Source organism: Myxocyprinus asiaticus, chromosome 17 (genome assembly GCF_019703515.2).
Source record: "Myxocyprinus asiaticus isolate MX2 ecotype Aquarium Trade chromosome 17, UBuf_Myxa_2, whole genome shotgun sequence".
Lineage (NCBI taxonomy): Eukaryota > Metazoa > Chordata > Actinopteri > Cypriniformes > Catostomidae > Myxocyprinus > Myxocyprinus asiaticus.
In genome coordinates this window covers 46,268,855-46,285,035 of record NC_059360.1, presented here as the reverse complement: position 1 = coordinate 46,285,035, position 16,181 = coordinate 46,268,855, and the positions used below count along the sequence as shown (strand labels likewise).

Genomic DNA, 16,181 nt, shown 5'->3' with positions numbered 1-16,181 from the left:
GCTGATTCAATAGCAGTGTTGCAGTGTGCCTTTATAGTAGCAGGAAGTAAAACAATTTGTGATTGCCATTTCAGGTTGACTTTAATTGTGTTGCAAATGCCTTTAAGCTTTCTTCGAATGCTGTTTAACTTACGAGATTGATGAGCTGGGTGTGCACAATGTCTTCCACCAGGGCGGCGGTCTCATGCAAGGGTCTTCGAGAGTCGCCAAGGGCAAACCTGCAAATACACAATTTTAAGAAAAGTGGTATTTATAGAAAATCTTCACCTATGATTCTATGCACACTATGTTTTAGCGCTAGCAGTGCTTGCAAAACACTCACTAAAAGTCACTTTATATTAGGGGGCCTTAACTGCTATGTACTAACATTTATACATACAAGACTGTATTTACTGTGCAACTACATGTTGTTCTGCAAAATACCCACATTTGCTGCTACTAAGGTTGAGGTACGGGTAGGTTTAGGAGTAAGAGCAGGGTTAGAGGTTAGAGTTAGGTTTTGGGGTACGGGTTGAGTTAGAGTTAGGGGTAAAGTTAACAGTGTTACTACAAATGTAATTAAATGCAAGTACTTTAAATGTAATTACAATGCAATAGCATGCATGCACATAATAAGTACACTGTATCAAATGGTTAAGTGCATAGTAGTTAAGGCCACCTAATATAAAGTGGGTCTCTAAAAGTGAATTCCAAAATCTTAATTTTAATTTAGACAAATAATAAAGAGTGGAATCACTATTTTAACCACATTCATAGTGAGTAAATGTTCATAAAATGGCAATTAACACATGCATTGTCAGACGGCTTGAGTAACCAATGCAACAGAGCTGTTTATAAATTATTTAGGCCTTAATTCACAGTTCTTTCCCACACTGTAGCTGCCAAAGCTTCCCACATTGCAGTGTGCTTAATATCGACACTGTGGTTTCATCCAATAGTAGCACAAACCACCGAACGGCCACAAACTCTCGCCTTTAAGAGAGGAGGAGATGAGAACTACCATAAGAAGAACAACAGTTAAGATGGAAGAGGCATCATCAACCAACACGTTTGGCTTGAAACTGCATTTCACACAGCACCATGACAAATGATTTACTTTTATTTAATTTCATAAAAAATAACCCAATTTATTTCGATAAATTATGTCATTTCACGATAAAAAACCACAGCCGAGTTATGCTTCAAGGGAAAGTTCAATCAGAAATGAAAATTCTGTCATCATTCACTCGCACTTATGCAATTCCAAATTGGAAGAAAAAAGGCATAGGGGTTTGGAATTACATGAGGGTGATTAAATGATGACAAATGTTTCATTTGTGGGTGAACTATCCCTTTAAAGAAATTACATTAATAAAACTTACATATACTGTATTGTAAGTGGCCTGTTGATTACTTTAACTGTCAGACTAGTTTGTTGATTTATACTTACCACCCTTAAAGTATTAAAGTAAATTAAACTCCAGCTGCATGGAAAGATGTAAAATATTATAACAAGCACCAAATTAAATTTATTATTTACTTTATACGGTTCAAAGAAACATAAAGGAACTTATAGAATCAGCTACCGATAAAACTCTGGCTCCATGCGTCTGCTTATTATTGGATATCTCAACCGTAACAGTCTCAATTAACTTTTATTGCGTTCCTGTAACTTTAATACTTTTTTCACCTAAATGCATTTTCATCCAAATGCCTCCCAGAGGAAAATCTGTAATTTACTCCAGTTGTATAATTTATTCCGTTTGTTTAGTCCCAATGCATTTCGGCCCAGACCAGAAAACCAACGACACAACACAGAGACTCAAAAATAGTAAATCACTTTCATTCTGTTCAGTTTAATGCCAATATATACTAAATAAAATTTTAAGGGATAGTTCCATAAAAATAAAAAACACTGGCATCATTTACTCACCTTTGTGTTGTTCCAAACCCGGACAGTATGACTTTATTTCTTTGGTCGTACACAAGACAGAATGTTAGACTCAGTCACCATTCACTTTCATTGTATGGAGTAAAAAAAGATGCAATGAAATCGAATGGTGACTGAGGCGATCACTGTGCCTAACATTCCTTTTAGTGCTGCTTGGAAGACCTAAAGTCATACAGGTTTGAAAAATTGTCCGAAAACAGATAACAATTTTTTAGAGCGGTCAAAATTAACGCGTTGATGCATGCGATTAATTACAAAAGTTTAACGTGTAAATTTTTCTTAATCAGGATTAACACATTTACCATTAATACAGCATAAACCTTTGTGATGTGTCCGCTAGGAGTCATTTCACTGACGCACACATCACAAGCACACACAACAGCAGTGATTTGTGTCAATGATAAAGTGATGGGGTAAGGTGAATTTTAATTACCACAGAAGCACGCCAAGTCCTAACTACCATGCAGATTTTAAAAAAACGCGGCTTAACGATTGCTGTAACAAAGCGGATAGCCACAGTCTGCCGGCTGATTAATATCATGGAGGATTTGAGTTTAAGAGATTCAATGCCAATGCAATGAATATGCAACCTATGTGAGGACTAGTTCTTTTAATTAGTCAAACTCCCACTAAGACTTTGAGAAAGGTTTAATGTTACTTGAATTGGTGCTATTTTAGTGCATCTCTATCTTTATACTGTGGAAAGCTTTGTTTGGAAAATGTTAATAAAGCATTATATTGTTACATATTGTTTTGTTTTTTATCCTAAGTAGGAAATAAATACATTTTGACAGGAAAAGAAGTATATTTAGAGTCAAATTTCTGCACTTTTAAAATCTGCGATTAATCAAGATTAACTACGAAAAAATTATGCGATTAATCGCGAATAAAACAAATTATAGGCTGACAGCACTACTATTTTTTATGTTATGGCAGATAACTGATATAATGGCAGATATTATAAATCTATTCTGTTTTATTGTTTTCTACTGTGCTTTTGCTTCTGTTACTTTGTGCTCTCTAGCGACATCTGTGGTTGAAACTTAAAATTGCAAGCAATTTGCGGAAGAACACTTTACGTGAGTCGTGTTTCAGCACTGCTCTTCTGGCGAATGTGTCTCATGATTTGAGCTTTGCCTGTGTGTGATCATGACGGGAGATATTCAGAGCCGGAGTCATAACGTGCTATTTTCATGTTGATATTATGTTATACAATTAAACATTTAAAACTGAAATTTTATTTGCTTTGATGAAGATAAAAAACTCTCCTGTTCACATATTTGGAATGAATTAATTTTACACTTATAGTGCTTTTCTGACACTACACTCAAAGCGCGTTTGCATAGAGAGCAGTGGCCTCAATAACTACCAGAATATTTTAATATAAATTTAAGAGGTGAAACCAGTGATATGGCTTATACGATTTCAATGTAAGGCTTTATTATTTTTTTATTATATTGTACTGCCTCAGTTGATAATGCAAGTGAACCGTAATACTACAATAGTATATCTATGCAATGCACACAATAACACCGTAAACAAAGGATTCAATAATAATGGGGATAAATATACTTTATTAAACATGAAAATAATATGCTTAGATATGCAATATAACAGTTAGAATAAAATTTCAGTAATATTAGTAAACATGTCACAGTAACTTCCCCCGACAACGTAAATAAATCGCGATTACTTAACACACGAGTAATGTTCGATTCATACAAGTATGACAAGCAATATTAGCTTCAACAACCCTACCAGAAAACATATCCATGCATTATAGCAGGTAAACAACTTCGCCAAACGGATAACAGATAAACAACCATCTAGACTGCAGCGACTGTGTAAGTGTAACTGACTGAACTGAACATAGTTTCTACAGTCAGAACATGAGACAGCCGGTTCTTCTTTCCTGTGTTTATGGACATGACATAATGACGCAAGGATGAACGACATAAGCCAACGATTTCACGCCAAATACGACCCTAAAGCTCAAAATACAAATCATTTTACAGGCTTCCCGTAGTGAATCGGGGTAAGGTAAGAACACTGTTTTGAACACTGGTTGTTTATGTACTCAATCAATAATGGCAATTTGTTAATTTTAAACCAAAAAATCTTCCGTAGTGCACCTTTAAATAAAAATTATTGAATTTTACATGCTTCAACTTAAATGAGGTAAAATAACACTATAATTTGAAAAACAGTTAGGTTCTTTAAAAAGCCCCCTGTGAACTGCCTTGATGAGCACAGTTTTCTTCAATATATGACATAGAAAAAATTCCCCTCTGATATTCTCAGATTCCAATATCAACATAATCAGACTGATTCTAATTAGGGCTGTCGATTTAACACGTTAATTCAGTGCGATTTATTATATAAAAAAATAACACGTTAAAAAAAATGTACGCAATTAACCATGTCCCCGGGCAGTAATAAGGAATATTCCTTCCATCTGAGACATTCAAGCTTGTAGTACCACTTGTTTTCTCCAGGGGGCAGTAAGTGAAACTTCAGCTGTATAGGCAACACGCAGCTTATACAGAGAACAAACCACACTCACTGACAGCAGACAGCACAAGATGAGGACACGTTCTTGCGTTCAAACACAGGTTGATGGAGCGTAAATCCGAAGGCAGGGATATCAAGATGTGTTTTTCTACATTTCAAACTTTGTTTAACTTGAAACAGCGACCTAAAAACGGAATGTTTATGACGCGACGCAACCGAAATGCTCCAAAAGCTTCCGTCTTATGCAGGTGTACATTGACACGTCCTTAAACAAGCCCTCATAATAAATCTCAGAGTGATTGACAAATTCAATTGCAAAATGGATTGCTGTGAACTGCAGGCCAATGAAAGACTTGTGTTCAATGATATGGAAATAATACATATATTGCATTCTAAAGCCACTTTCTGTATTGTCTTTTTGTTACACTTTACAGTAAGGTTCCATTCATTAATATTAGTTAATGCATTAGGTATCATAACTAAACAATTAACAATATACTGTTTACAGCATTTATTCGTCTTTGTTATTGTTAGTTCATTTTAGCTCATAATGTATTAATGTTAACAAACACAACTTTTGATTTTCAAAATGTATTAGTATATGCTGACATTAACCAAGATTAATAAATGCTGTAAAAGTATTTTCTTTGTTCGTATTAATGTTAACAAAAGGAACCTTATTGTAAAGAATTAACATCTTTTTTAATGCTTTACTCATGTTCCACAATAATGTAATGCATTTTAATTATCTGTATTATTATTTTTATTATATATATTTTATTTATAATTATTTAAATACAACTATTTATAATTATGAAATCATTATATATTGAATTATTGTTATTTGAAGGGCTTTCTAAGCAAATATTTATTCATGCGATTAATTGCGATTAATTTGATTAATTAATCGGCATACCATGTAATTAATTCGATTTAAAAATTTTATTGATTGACAGCCCTAATTCTAATAATTTAAAACATGGTATATTGGCTGATTTTGATAACGGTATCCATACGGCCTTGAACAAATTGTAGAACTCAACTAGAATTGGCCATTGAAAAACCATACTGATCACCCATTAAACTTAATCTAAATATTGGGGAGAGATGAATGCTTGAATAGTGATTTTGGGTTGCGAGTGCACCTCGCCGATGTTTACGCCTCCGTGGTGCGATGGCGGCCTCCTGTGTTTTTTTTCCACCTCACCAGCTGCCCGTATTTGCTTAGAAACAGTGAGACCGATGTGAATGATGTAAACAACTTGATTTGACAGTCCCGATTCCAAACAATCAAATGTTTAAATACAGAGCAAAAAGATCAGAGATTTTTACAGTAAACATTTTGTCCACAGGGGCCCGGGGCCAAAACACTGTTTTTCTGCGGGCAAACAGTTACACTGTGTAACTGACTTGATATAGTATGTCAACAGAATATCCTTTTATCCTGAGATTCTCATTTAAAGGTATAGCTCACCCAAATTCTGTCATCATTCACCCTCATGTTGTTCCAAACCTATTTGACTTTCTATTTTCATGGAAAGCTGGGCTCCTGTTGGTGTACCACATCGATGTTTTACAGCAAAATTTAATCCAGTATGGGTTAATTAAACGGAACTACTCGGTTATACTCGCTTCATGGTGGCATTCGGTTAACATGTAATGACTCTAAATTTTAAACATCACAAAATCCCCACAGTTATTGTTACAGGGTTAACCGAGATGGAATTATGATTGTAAATTCATTCAGCAGACCGCCGGTGAAATCTAATTAGGGCTGTAACCAAAGTACGACGTGTTTTAATAAAACAATTTGTGCTTGCTTTCTTCCATATTCTCAACATTAACTTGGCCCTTGGGCAGCACACTGATTTCAATGAGTCGTTAATGTGGGCAGGGTTTTAAGGATAATATTTTAGTTTCATGCCGAGCATGTGAATCCAACATCTTGCTTAGGTAGATAAAAAGTGTTTGCTTTATCCCTGTTCCATCAGCAACTACTGTTATCCAAATTAAAACACAGAATAGAGTCTATGAGGCAGTTCTAAGCCCAAGATAAACTACAGTACAGCAAATATTGTTTATATTCCGGACACTCTTGCAGGATAAGTAGCTGAGTGGAGAATTGCATTTGGCACAGGTTTTAAAGGGGGGAGGAAGGAAGTTTCTAGACTGTAACACACCGTCCTTAAACATGGTCACGCAGTCTGGTCCTCTCACCTGGACTCTGACATCACAACACTGTGAGAAAATATCCTTGTATCCTGGAAACAACTTCAAGACAACATAAAATAATAAACTTCTAAGGTGATCAGGCAGTGGATCCGAGCTAAACAAAGTCAAATCTCGACAAACGTAAAACTTTACTCACTAAGTATAAGGGTGATATATTTTGTATCATGTTAATTAAACCTATTTTAGGACAGTGATTTATTATTATAATACAGGTTTTTGTTGACAATGTCATTCAAGTCATTCACTATATTACAATGATTTTTTTCCCCCATTGAAATCAGCATACATTAAAGGCAATACAGCAAATACTACCATGTGTGTGGAAAAAAAAATACATTTTAATGTAATAAATTAAAATGTAATAAATATATATGAAATATATACAGTATATATACAGTATATATATATATAACACACCATGGTCTGTTCTAATATTTGATTCTGATTGGCAGGAATGCGTGCAGTTCAAACCGTTGAATGTACAATTAGTTCCAGTCAGTTTTAATCGCCGTTCTATATTAATGCGCCTTCTCTGCTGTCCCCATAATGACACATTGCGAGAGTTTTATGCCTCTGTTCAAACGAATTCCGGACATGAATATAGTGTCAGAGCTGGGATTTACCATCACATCACAAAACAACATCATCACGTCATGCAGTGTCATCTTTAAATTAACTGTAAAGCTACAGGAAACACGGAAAAGACAACAATGTTCATCAGCCCCGTATTACTCACCCAAAGCATCTGTTAGGAAAGTATGGCTTGACAGCTGTTTTGCGCAGAGGTGGAGAAGGTAATCGGGAACCATCAAATGCGTCTTCCGCTGTCCGGCAAGACGATTTATATTGTTAATATTCATCAAAAATGTCTGCCATATTCAACATGAGCGCCTACAACCGCTAGAGGGCGCCCCGTGATCACACATCGCTGACTGAAGCTCTGGATGAAGATTGTTTCATAACACACAATCCTCCGTTTCACGTTGGGTGGTTCTTCGCCTCCACGTTGTGCATTTAAAATCGTTTAATGCACACCTAGCCATATATACATCGGACTTGTTGGTCCAGCACATCCCACAGATGCTCAATCGGATTGAGATCTGGGGAATTTGGAGGTGAAGCACTGATAGATTATATATATATATATATATATATATATATATATATATATATATATATATATATATATATATAGAACTGGATCGCTGACGCAATGATAAACTGCCGGAAGGAACTGAAGGCACCAGATGTGTTTGAGCGGCCATCTTAGTATGCCCAACCTCTCATAGAGCGTCAATGACTGACAGGATAAAACATCCCCATTTTACCGTCTCCGACCTGCCGATACGACAGTTGTATTTCGCCCACTAGTGACAGTCATGTTTAATGTTTAATTAGCTTGTTATGGATAATATTCATTACGAGGAAGAAGATATTTGCGGATCGCGATGTCAGGGTATTCACCTGCCCCAGTGTTCAGTCTATCAGTGCAGCACAATGATCACCAATGGAAGTGGCAAAACTATCCACAAGTTGTAATGTAAGTAGGAAAAGCTGTAATATCTGCTTGTTTAGGGTGACAATATGTCCTTACCCCTGAAAGGGACTTTAAAAAAGTCAGACCGGTATATCTAAATTACCTTAAATGCCCGGGATTTGCTTGTTTTCATATTGAAGTGCTCTCTGTAGTCATGCATGTCATAAATATGTGTTCGTTTGCCATTTAAATCTAGCGTATCAGTTTAATTTTAACCAACTTTGCTTTGTGTGTCTTTGCTGCATGTGTGATAGAGGGAGAGAGAGCGTGCGCTCTTATTCAAGTGACCGCGAGAACGAGGCACTTTTTGATAAAAACATAAAACAAGTAACTCTGAACAAACACTTCGATGATCATGCAGATTTCAGATATAAAATCAGTGACTGAATAACTAATGTTTACTTGCTGAAATTATATGATTTCCTATTAAGTCAATAAGGGACATTGGAATGTTTGGGCATAGCAATATGGCAGCGCAGTGGCTTCAGTGATATGAGCAATCCAGTTCTATATATATATATATATATATATATATATATATATATATATATATATATATATATATATATATACACAGTATATATCAGTGAGGCCAAGGCAACACTATGAACTCTTCATCATGTTCCTCAAACCATTCCCGAAAAATGTGTGCAGTGTGACAGGGCACATTATCCTGCTGAAAGAGGCCACTGCCATCAGGGAAAACCATTGCCATGAAAGAGTGTACCTGGCTGCAACTATGTTTAGGTAGGTGTCACGTGTCAAATTGACGTCCTCATGAATGGCCGGACCCAGGGTTACCCAGCAGAATATTGCCCAGAGAATCACACTACCTCCACCGGCTTGTCGTCCTCCTACAGTATATCCTGGTGCCATCACTTCCCCAGGTAAACGGCACACACGTCCACAGCCGTCCACGTGATATAAAAGGAAACGTGACTCATCGGACCAGGCAACCTTCTTCCACTGCTCCAAGGTCCAGTTCAGATGCTCGTGTGCCCATTTTAGGTGCTTTCGGCAGTGGACAAGGGTCATCATGGGCACTCTAAACGGTCTGCGGCTACGCAGCTCCATACGCAGCAGGGTGCGACGCACTGTGTGTTGTGACACATTCCTCCTGTAACCATCTTTAAAATTTTCTGTGACTTGTGCCACAGTAGACCTTCTGTCGGTTCGGACCAGATGGGATAGCCTTTGTTACCCTCGCGTATGAGCCTTGGGCGCCCAACACCCTGTCGCCGGTCTGTGGTTTTTCCCTCCTCGGACCACTTACGGTACTCACTACTGCTGACCGGGAGCATCCCACAAGCCTTGCCATTTCAGAAATGCTCTGACTCAGTCATCTGGCCATAACAATTTGGCCCTTGTCAAAGTCACTCAGGTCTTTACTCCTGCCCATTTCTCCTGTATTCAACACGTTGACTACGAGAACTGACTGTTCGCTTACCATCTAATCTACCCAGATCTTGACATGGGGCCTTGTTAGGAGATGATCAACATTATTCGATTCACCTGTGAGTCTTCATGTTTTGGCTCACCTGTATATATATATATATATATATATATATATATATATATATATATATATATATAAGTTTTGTGAAGATTAGCCTAGAATTGTCTAGATTTTGACTAAATAAATAATTTAAAAAATCATCAAATGCTTTTAAACCAACGAATTATAGTCTGCAATTTGTATCAAAGACTGTGACAATGAGTTGCTTTCGCATGAGATCACAGTGCATGAAAAATATCTAAATATTGTGGGTCACTTGAAAGACACCAATTAAAAAAAAAAAAAAAAAAAGCCAGTGTGTTTAGCTACAGTATAAACCGGAAAATGTGAATATTTCCTGTGTATCTAATTTCGTCCTTAGAAATGCTTTAGTACTCCTCAGACTGGTCCTTAACACTTTCTCAAGGATTTTTCCACTTTGAAATGTATTTAAAGCATGTGTGTGTGTGTGTGTATCTAACTGAAGCTGCTGTGGAGTTTTCCAGCTCAGAGGCGTTTATAGTGAGGTAGGGTGGGGTTTGCTGGACCTGTGCTATTTTCAGACAGTGGGGAGCAATTCTCCAGACACCAAAACAGACATGAAGTTTGATATGAGGGAATTCAAACGCACAGATTCTTATTCTGAGCTCTAAATTAGTGTGATGAGAAAGTACAGGCTTTATAACCAGCTAAACACACTTTATCTGTATTAAGTTTAAAGGTGCCCTTTAAAGCTGAAGTGTGTAACTTTTTCTGTTTTTAAAATATACAGTTTCTTCTGACCCCATAACACTGTTAGCTTATAGCAACATGCAACTGACAAAACATATAAATCATCATTCGAGTCTACCATGTGCTTCACTTGAGTTGCTGCCAATGTAGAACGTTCTAAATCGGTCCATTAGGTTCCATTTCAGTTAGGATGCTGCCTTAGAAAGCAGCAGTCAATGTAGGCAATAGACAGCAAAGCATCTCACTAGGTTTTGGAAAGGAGCAAAAATGGACTGTATTATGGCCGCATCTTCAGAATGATGTGGATTGCTATCTCTTGTTATGAATTGACTGGAACGCTCAGTGACTGCTCCTTTATGAGCGTACACACATCATTCTATGGACACACACTCCGCACTGTTTCTGCCCTGTCAAACGCAAACACAAAGCTCTGAATGTCTGTTTAAAAATCTGTATGTTACTGGCAGAGACTGTCTGGTAAAATAAACAGTTGTGGTAGCTCCGGTCGTAAGTGAACGCACAGTTTGTTATTTTGTTCAATGCATTGGCAAGCGATATTGAAACCTTCAACACATATTAGCGAGCGCTTATTTGACTTCATCCAACCAAAAACAGCCGTTTCATGTACGATCTTGGGAGCACATTTCAGACATATTCACAATGTTTGAGCACATGTTAAACGCACACAAATGGAACGTTATGAAATGAAAAGTTCCCTTCAAATTGCTTATTTTAAATTATTTATTACTCATCAAACAAGTTTAATAATGTAGAAAAGTTAATGAAATTATTATTATTTTTAAATAACTCTACATAGATGTTTTTCCTGAAAACACAAGAAATGCATCAAAAGAGGCCAGCTGTTTATCAAAAGTCCTATTGTATATTGTACATTGGTATCGTTTAGTGCGTACTGTATCATATTATTTTGTACATTACACATTGTTATGCATGTCAGCACATTTGTCTTATGTATGTTGCATAGCTCTACAAATATTTCAACAAATAAATATTCTTTCTATTCTATTCAATGCATGATCTCATATATTTCAGTCTGTTTACAGATATATTTCATTTCTACAATTTACAAAAATAAACATTCTTTTCTATTCTATGCACAGATCTCATCTATTCCAATCTGTTCAAGGTTCTACTATGGAACTATACAATTCTATTCTGTTCTATTCTATGCACAGATCTATTCTATTCTATTCTATTCCAATCTTTTCATGGTTATATTATGGTCCGACAACAATTTTAACAAACAAACATTTTAATATAGTATATTCTATTATATTAGATACACCAATCTCATATATTCAAATCTGTTTACGGTTATATTACAGTTCTATAACAATAAAAATAAACATTCTATTCAACTCTGCTCTATTCTATTCAGAGATATCTTCTATTCTGATCTATTCACGGTTATATTACGGTCCTACAACAAAATTTTCAACAAAAACAAATTCTATTCTATTCTATTATATTCTATTCTTATACACCGATCAGCCACAACATTAAAACCACCTGCCTAATATTGTGTAGGTCCCCCTCTTGCCGCCAAAACAAATTTTGTTTGTCGAGGCATGGACTCCACAAGACCTCAGAAGGTGTCCTGTGGTATCTGGCACCAAGACATTAGCAGCAGATCCTTCAAGTCCTGTAAGTTGCGAGGTGGGGCCTCCATAGATTTGACTTGTTGGTCCAGCACATCCTATAGATACTCAATCGGATTGAGATCTGGGGAATTTGGAGGCCAAATCAACACCTTGAACTCTTCATCATGTTCCTCAAACCATTCCTGAACAATGTGTGCAGTGTGGCAGGGCTCATTATCCTGCTGAAAGAGGCCACTGCCATCAGGGAATACCGTTGCCATGAAGGGGTTTACATGGTCTGCAACAATCTTTAGATAGGTGGTACGTGTCAAAGTAACATCCACATGAATGCCAGGACCCAAGGTTTCCCAGCAGAACATTGCCCAGAGCATCACACTGCCTCTGCCGGCCTGCCTTCTTCCCATAGTGCATCCTGCTGCCATCTCTTCCCCAGGTAAATTATGCACATGCACCCGGCCATCCACATTATCTAAAAGAAAATGTGATTCATCAGACCAGGCCACCTTCTTCCATTGCTCCATGGTCCAGTCCTGACGCTCACATGCCCATTGTAGGTGCTTTCGGCGGTGGACAGGGGTCAGCATGGGCACTCTGACCGGTCTGCGGATACGCAGCCCCATACGCTGCAATCTGCTATGCACTGTGTGTTCTGACACCTTTCTATCATGGCCAGCATTAAGTTTTTCAGCAATTTGTGCTACAGTAGCTCTTCTGTGGGATCAGACCAGACGGGCTAGCCTTTGCTCCCCACATAGATCAGTGAGCCTTGGGCACCCATGACCCTGTCTCCGGTTCACCAGTTGTCCTTCCTTGGATTACTTTTGGCAGGTACTAACTACTGCATAACAGGAACACTCCACAAGACCTGTCGTTTTTGGAGATGCTCTGACCCAGTCATCTAGCCATCACAATTCGGCCCTTGTCAAAGTCGCTCAGTCTGCCTAATATTTCCCACCCCTTGACAGGTGCCACTGTAACGAAATATTGCATGTTATTCCATTCACCTGTCAGTGGTTTTAATGTTGTGGCTGATCAGTGTATATTCCAATCTGTTTACTGTTATATTACAGTTCTACAACATTTAAAAAAAATAAACATGCTATTCAATTCTATTATGTTCTATTTTATTCTATTCAGAGATCTCTTCTATTCTGATCTATTCACAGTTCTATTACGGTCCAACAATTCCAACAATTAAAAATTCTATTCTATTCATAGATCTCTTCTAGTCCAATCTATGCCCCGTATATATTACAGTCCGACAACAATTTGAACAAATAAACATTCCTTTCTATTCTATTCTATTCTATGCTATGCACAGATCTCATCTATTCCAATCTGTTTAAGGTTCTACTATGGTATGATAAAATTCTATTCTATTCTATTCTATGCACAGATCTCATCTATTCCAATCTGTTTAAGGTTCTACTATGGTATGATAAAATTCTATTCTATTCTATTCTATGCACAGATCTCATCTATTCCAGTCTGTTCATAGTTCTATTTCGGTCCTACAACAATTTCTACAAATAAAAAATTATATTCTATTCGGTTTCATTTTTATTATATTTTATTCTATTCAAGGTGAGTGAGCATGTCCAATAAATATTTAAAAAATACTGATGCAAGGATAGAAAAGCACAATCTATGATTTCTGTGTTGAGGTCTGAGTGAGCAAGGACACAGATCATCCATTCTACGAAACCGAACTGGCAGGACGCTTTCATTCGAGGTGAAACTTGTGCCGAAAACCACCTGGATCTGAGTGCTGGTCAACACATGAACTCCGCTGATCTCGGCAGAAAGCCCCAGAGAATTATTTTATCATAAACACATGCGACCCACAAAGCGCAGTTTCTGCTGCCACCACGTAATGAAGATAAGTGAGTGATTACTGACTTGTACCTTTTCCCTGCTCCTGATCACCTTTAAGCCTCCTGTGTTTGAGCAGAGATAAAGGGTCAAGAGTTTGAAAAGTTGAAAGGGCTTTATGATAAAACTGAGTATGTGTAAGGGAGATTTTTGGTTCCCATTACAGCTGTTAGCCTGAGAACTCTAAACATTCAGTATAGAGAAATAACTTATTATATGGCTATCTGAAATACTTTGTAGTAAATTCTGATTGGTCAATCATGGCATAACTTTTCTGTATAATGAGCACTAAACTGTATAATTGATTGTTGCCGCTAGTTACCTGCCTTTGTCGTCTTCTTATTTTTCTTTCTTCCATTTCCTTATACTTATTTGCTTTGTGATTCACCTCGGAGCTGGTTGGTTTTGTTCAAAGCTATGAATGATTTATCCTTCTTTCCATAGTTCTATAACACTTAATAAGTTTTATACACAGATATCAAGCTTGGCATCTGACTGTGAGTTTTCTATTGGCTGAGAGTATTTTTGGCTCTTAAATGATTTAATGTGGTTGTTTTCCTACACATCCAAAAGAGAAAATTGTCATTATCTGCATTGCCATTTAAATGAATGGGATCATTTCTAGCATGCTGACATCAATATAGCAAAGTAAACCAGCGTTTGCCAAATAATTGAAATGCATCACTAACTAAACTACTCAGCGAGCGTTGTAAATACTACAAGGAGACACTGGCAAATCACTCACACTAATTCAGTGCTGAGATGTGTCTCCTGATGACGTAACTGTCTGGGGATGATACAAATAAAAGCTTAAAAGCAGACAGCATGAGTTGATGTTGTTGTTTTTCGGGGTTAAAGGACAAAATAACTAGGAATTCGGGTTAAATAAAAACAACAATGTCCATGTAAGTACTGCAAAGTTTTGGGAGTGACAAATGCTTGTGAATTGAGTAAATCTCCTAAATTAGCATTCAGTGTGCACACACACGGCATAAATGAGCCACTCTCGAAATTACAATGCTTGCAGTAGAACGTAACAGTCTGATTCCGTAAGTAAAATCCCATTTATTTTTTCCATAAGCGAACTGATTTTTAATGATAACTTTAAAGAAAGATCTACTATGAGCTACGAGGTTGTTAATCATCAACTTCATTTTTAAACAATCGTGTTTAAAAATGGAATTCCTGGTGAAGAAATACATTACCCATGATCCAGCAGAAAGATGCACCAATTTGAAAATCGATGCAACAGAGCTCCTCAGGGACCACCCCATGACACACTGTGAATGTGTCACTCAAACTGCATACTTATATATTTGTATACACTGATGAGCCAAAACATTATGACCACCTACCTAATATGCTGTTGGTCCTCCGTGTGCCGCCAAAACAGTGCTGAGCCACTAAAGCATGGACTCTACAAGATCTCTGAAGGTGTCCTGTGGTACCTGGCTCCAAGACAGCAGATCCTTCAAGTCTTGTAAGTTGCTAGGTGGAGCTGCCATGGATCGGACTCGTTGGTCCAGCACATCCCACAGATGCTCAATCGGATTGAGATCTGGGGAATTTGGAGGCCAGAGCAACACCTTGAACTATTCATAATGTTCCTCAAAACATATCCAAAAACAATGTGTGCAGTGTGGCAGGGCGCATTATCCTGCTGAAAGAGGCCACTGCCTGGTCTGAAGGGGTGTACCTGGTCTGCAACGATGTTTAGGTAGGTGTTGCGTGTCAAACTGACATACACATGAATGGCCGGACCCAGGGTTTCCCAGCAGAACATTGCCCAGAGCATCACACTACCTCCGCCGGCTTGTCATCTTCCCACAGTACATCATGGTGCCATCTCTTCCCCAGGTAAATGGCACACAGGTACACGACCGTCCATGTGATGTAAAAGAAAACAGGATTCATCGGACCAGGCGACCTTCTTCCACTGCTCCAAGGTCCAGTTCCGACACTTGTATGCCCATTGTTGACCGGGAGCTCCCACAAGCCTTGGCATTTCAGAGATGCTCTGACTCAGTCGTCTGACCATAACAATTTGGCCCTTGTCAAAGTCACTCGGGTCTTTACTCCTGCCCATTTCTCCTGCATTCAACACGTTGACTACGAGGACTGACTGTTCGCTCACCATCTAATCTACCCAGACCTTGACATGGGGCCTTGTTAGGAGATGATCAACGTTATTCACTTCACCTGTAAGTGGCTGGAATGTTTTGGTCATTAGTGTATATCTGAATATTTAGC

At 37.7% G+C, this 16,181-nt stretch overlaps 1 protein-coding gene across 4 annotated transcripts in view; it reads right to left on the bottom strand.

The window, feature by feature from the left end:
- Positions 1–16,181, bottom strand: part of LOC127455228 (transcription initiation protein SPT3 homolog) — a 160,565-nt gene that overhangs the window by 73,285 nt on the left and 71,099 nt on the right. For all 4 annotated transcript variants that reach the window (XM_051722934.1, XM_051722933.1, XM_051722935.1 and 1 more), the window contains exon 3: positions 134–218. In XM_051722934.1, coding sequence (XP_051578894.1) covers positions 134–218 — 85 coding nt within the window. The remainder of the gene's footprint in view (positions 1–133; positions 219–16,181) is intronic.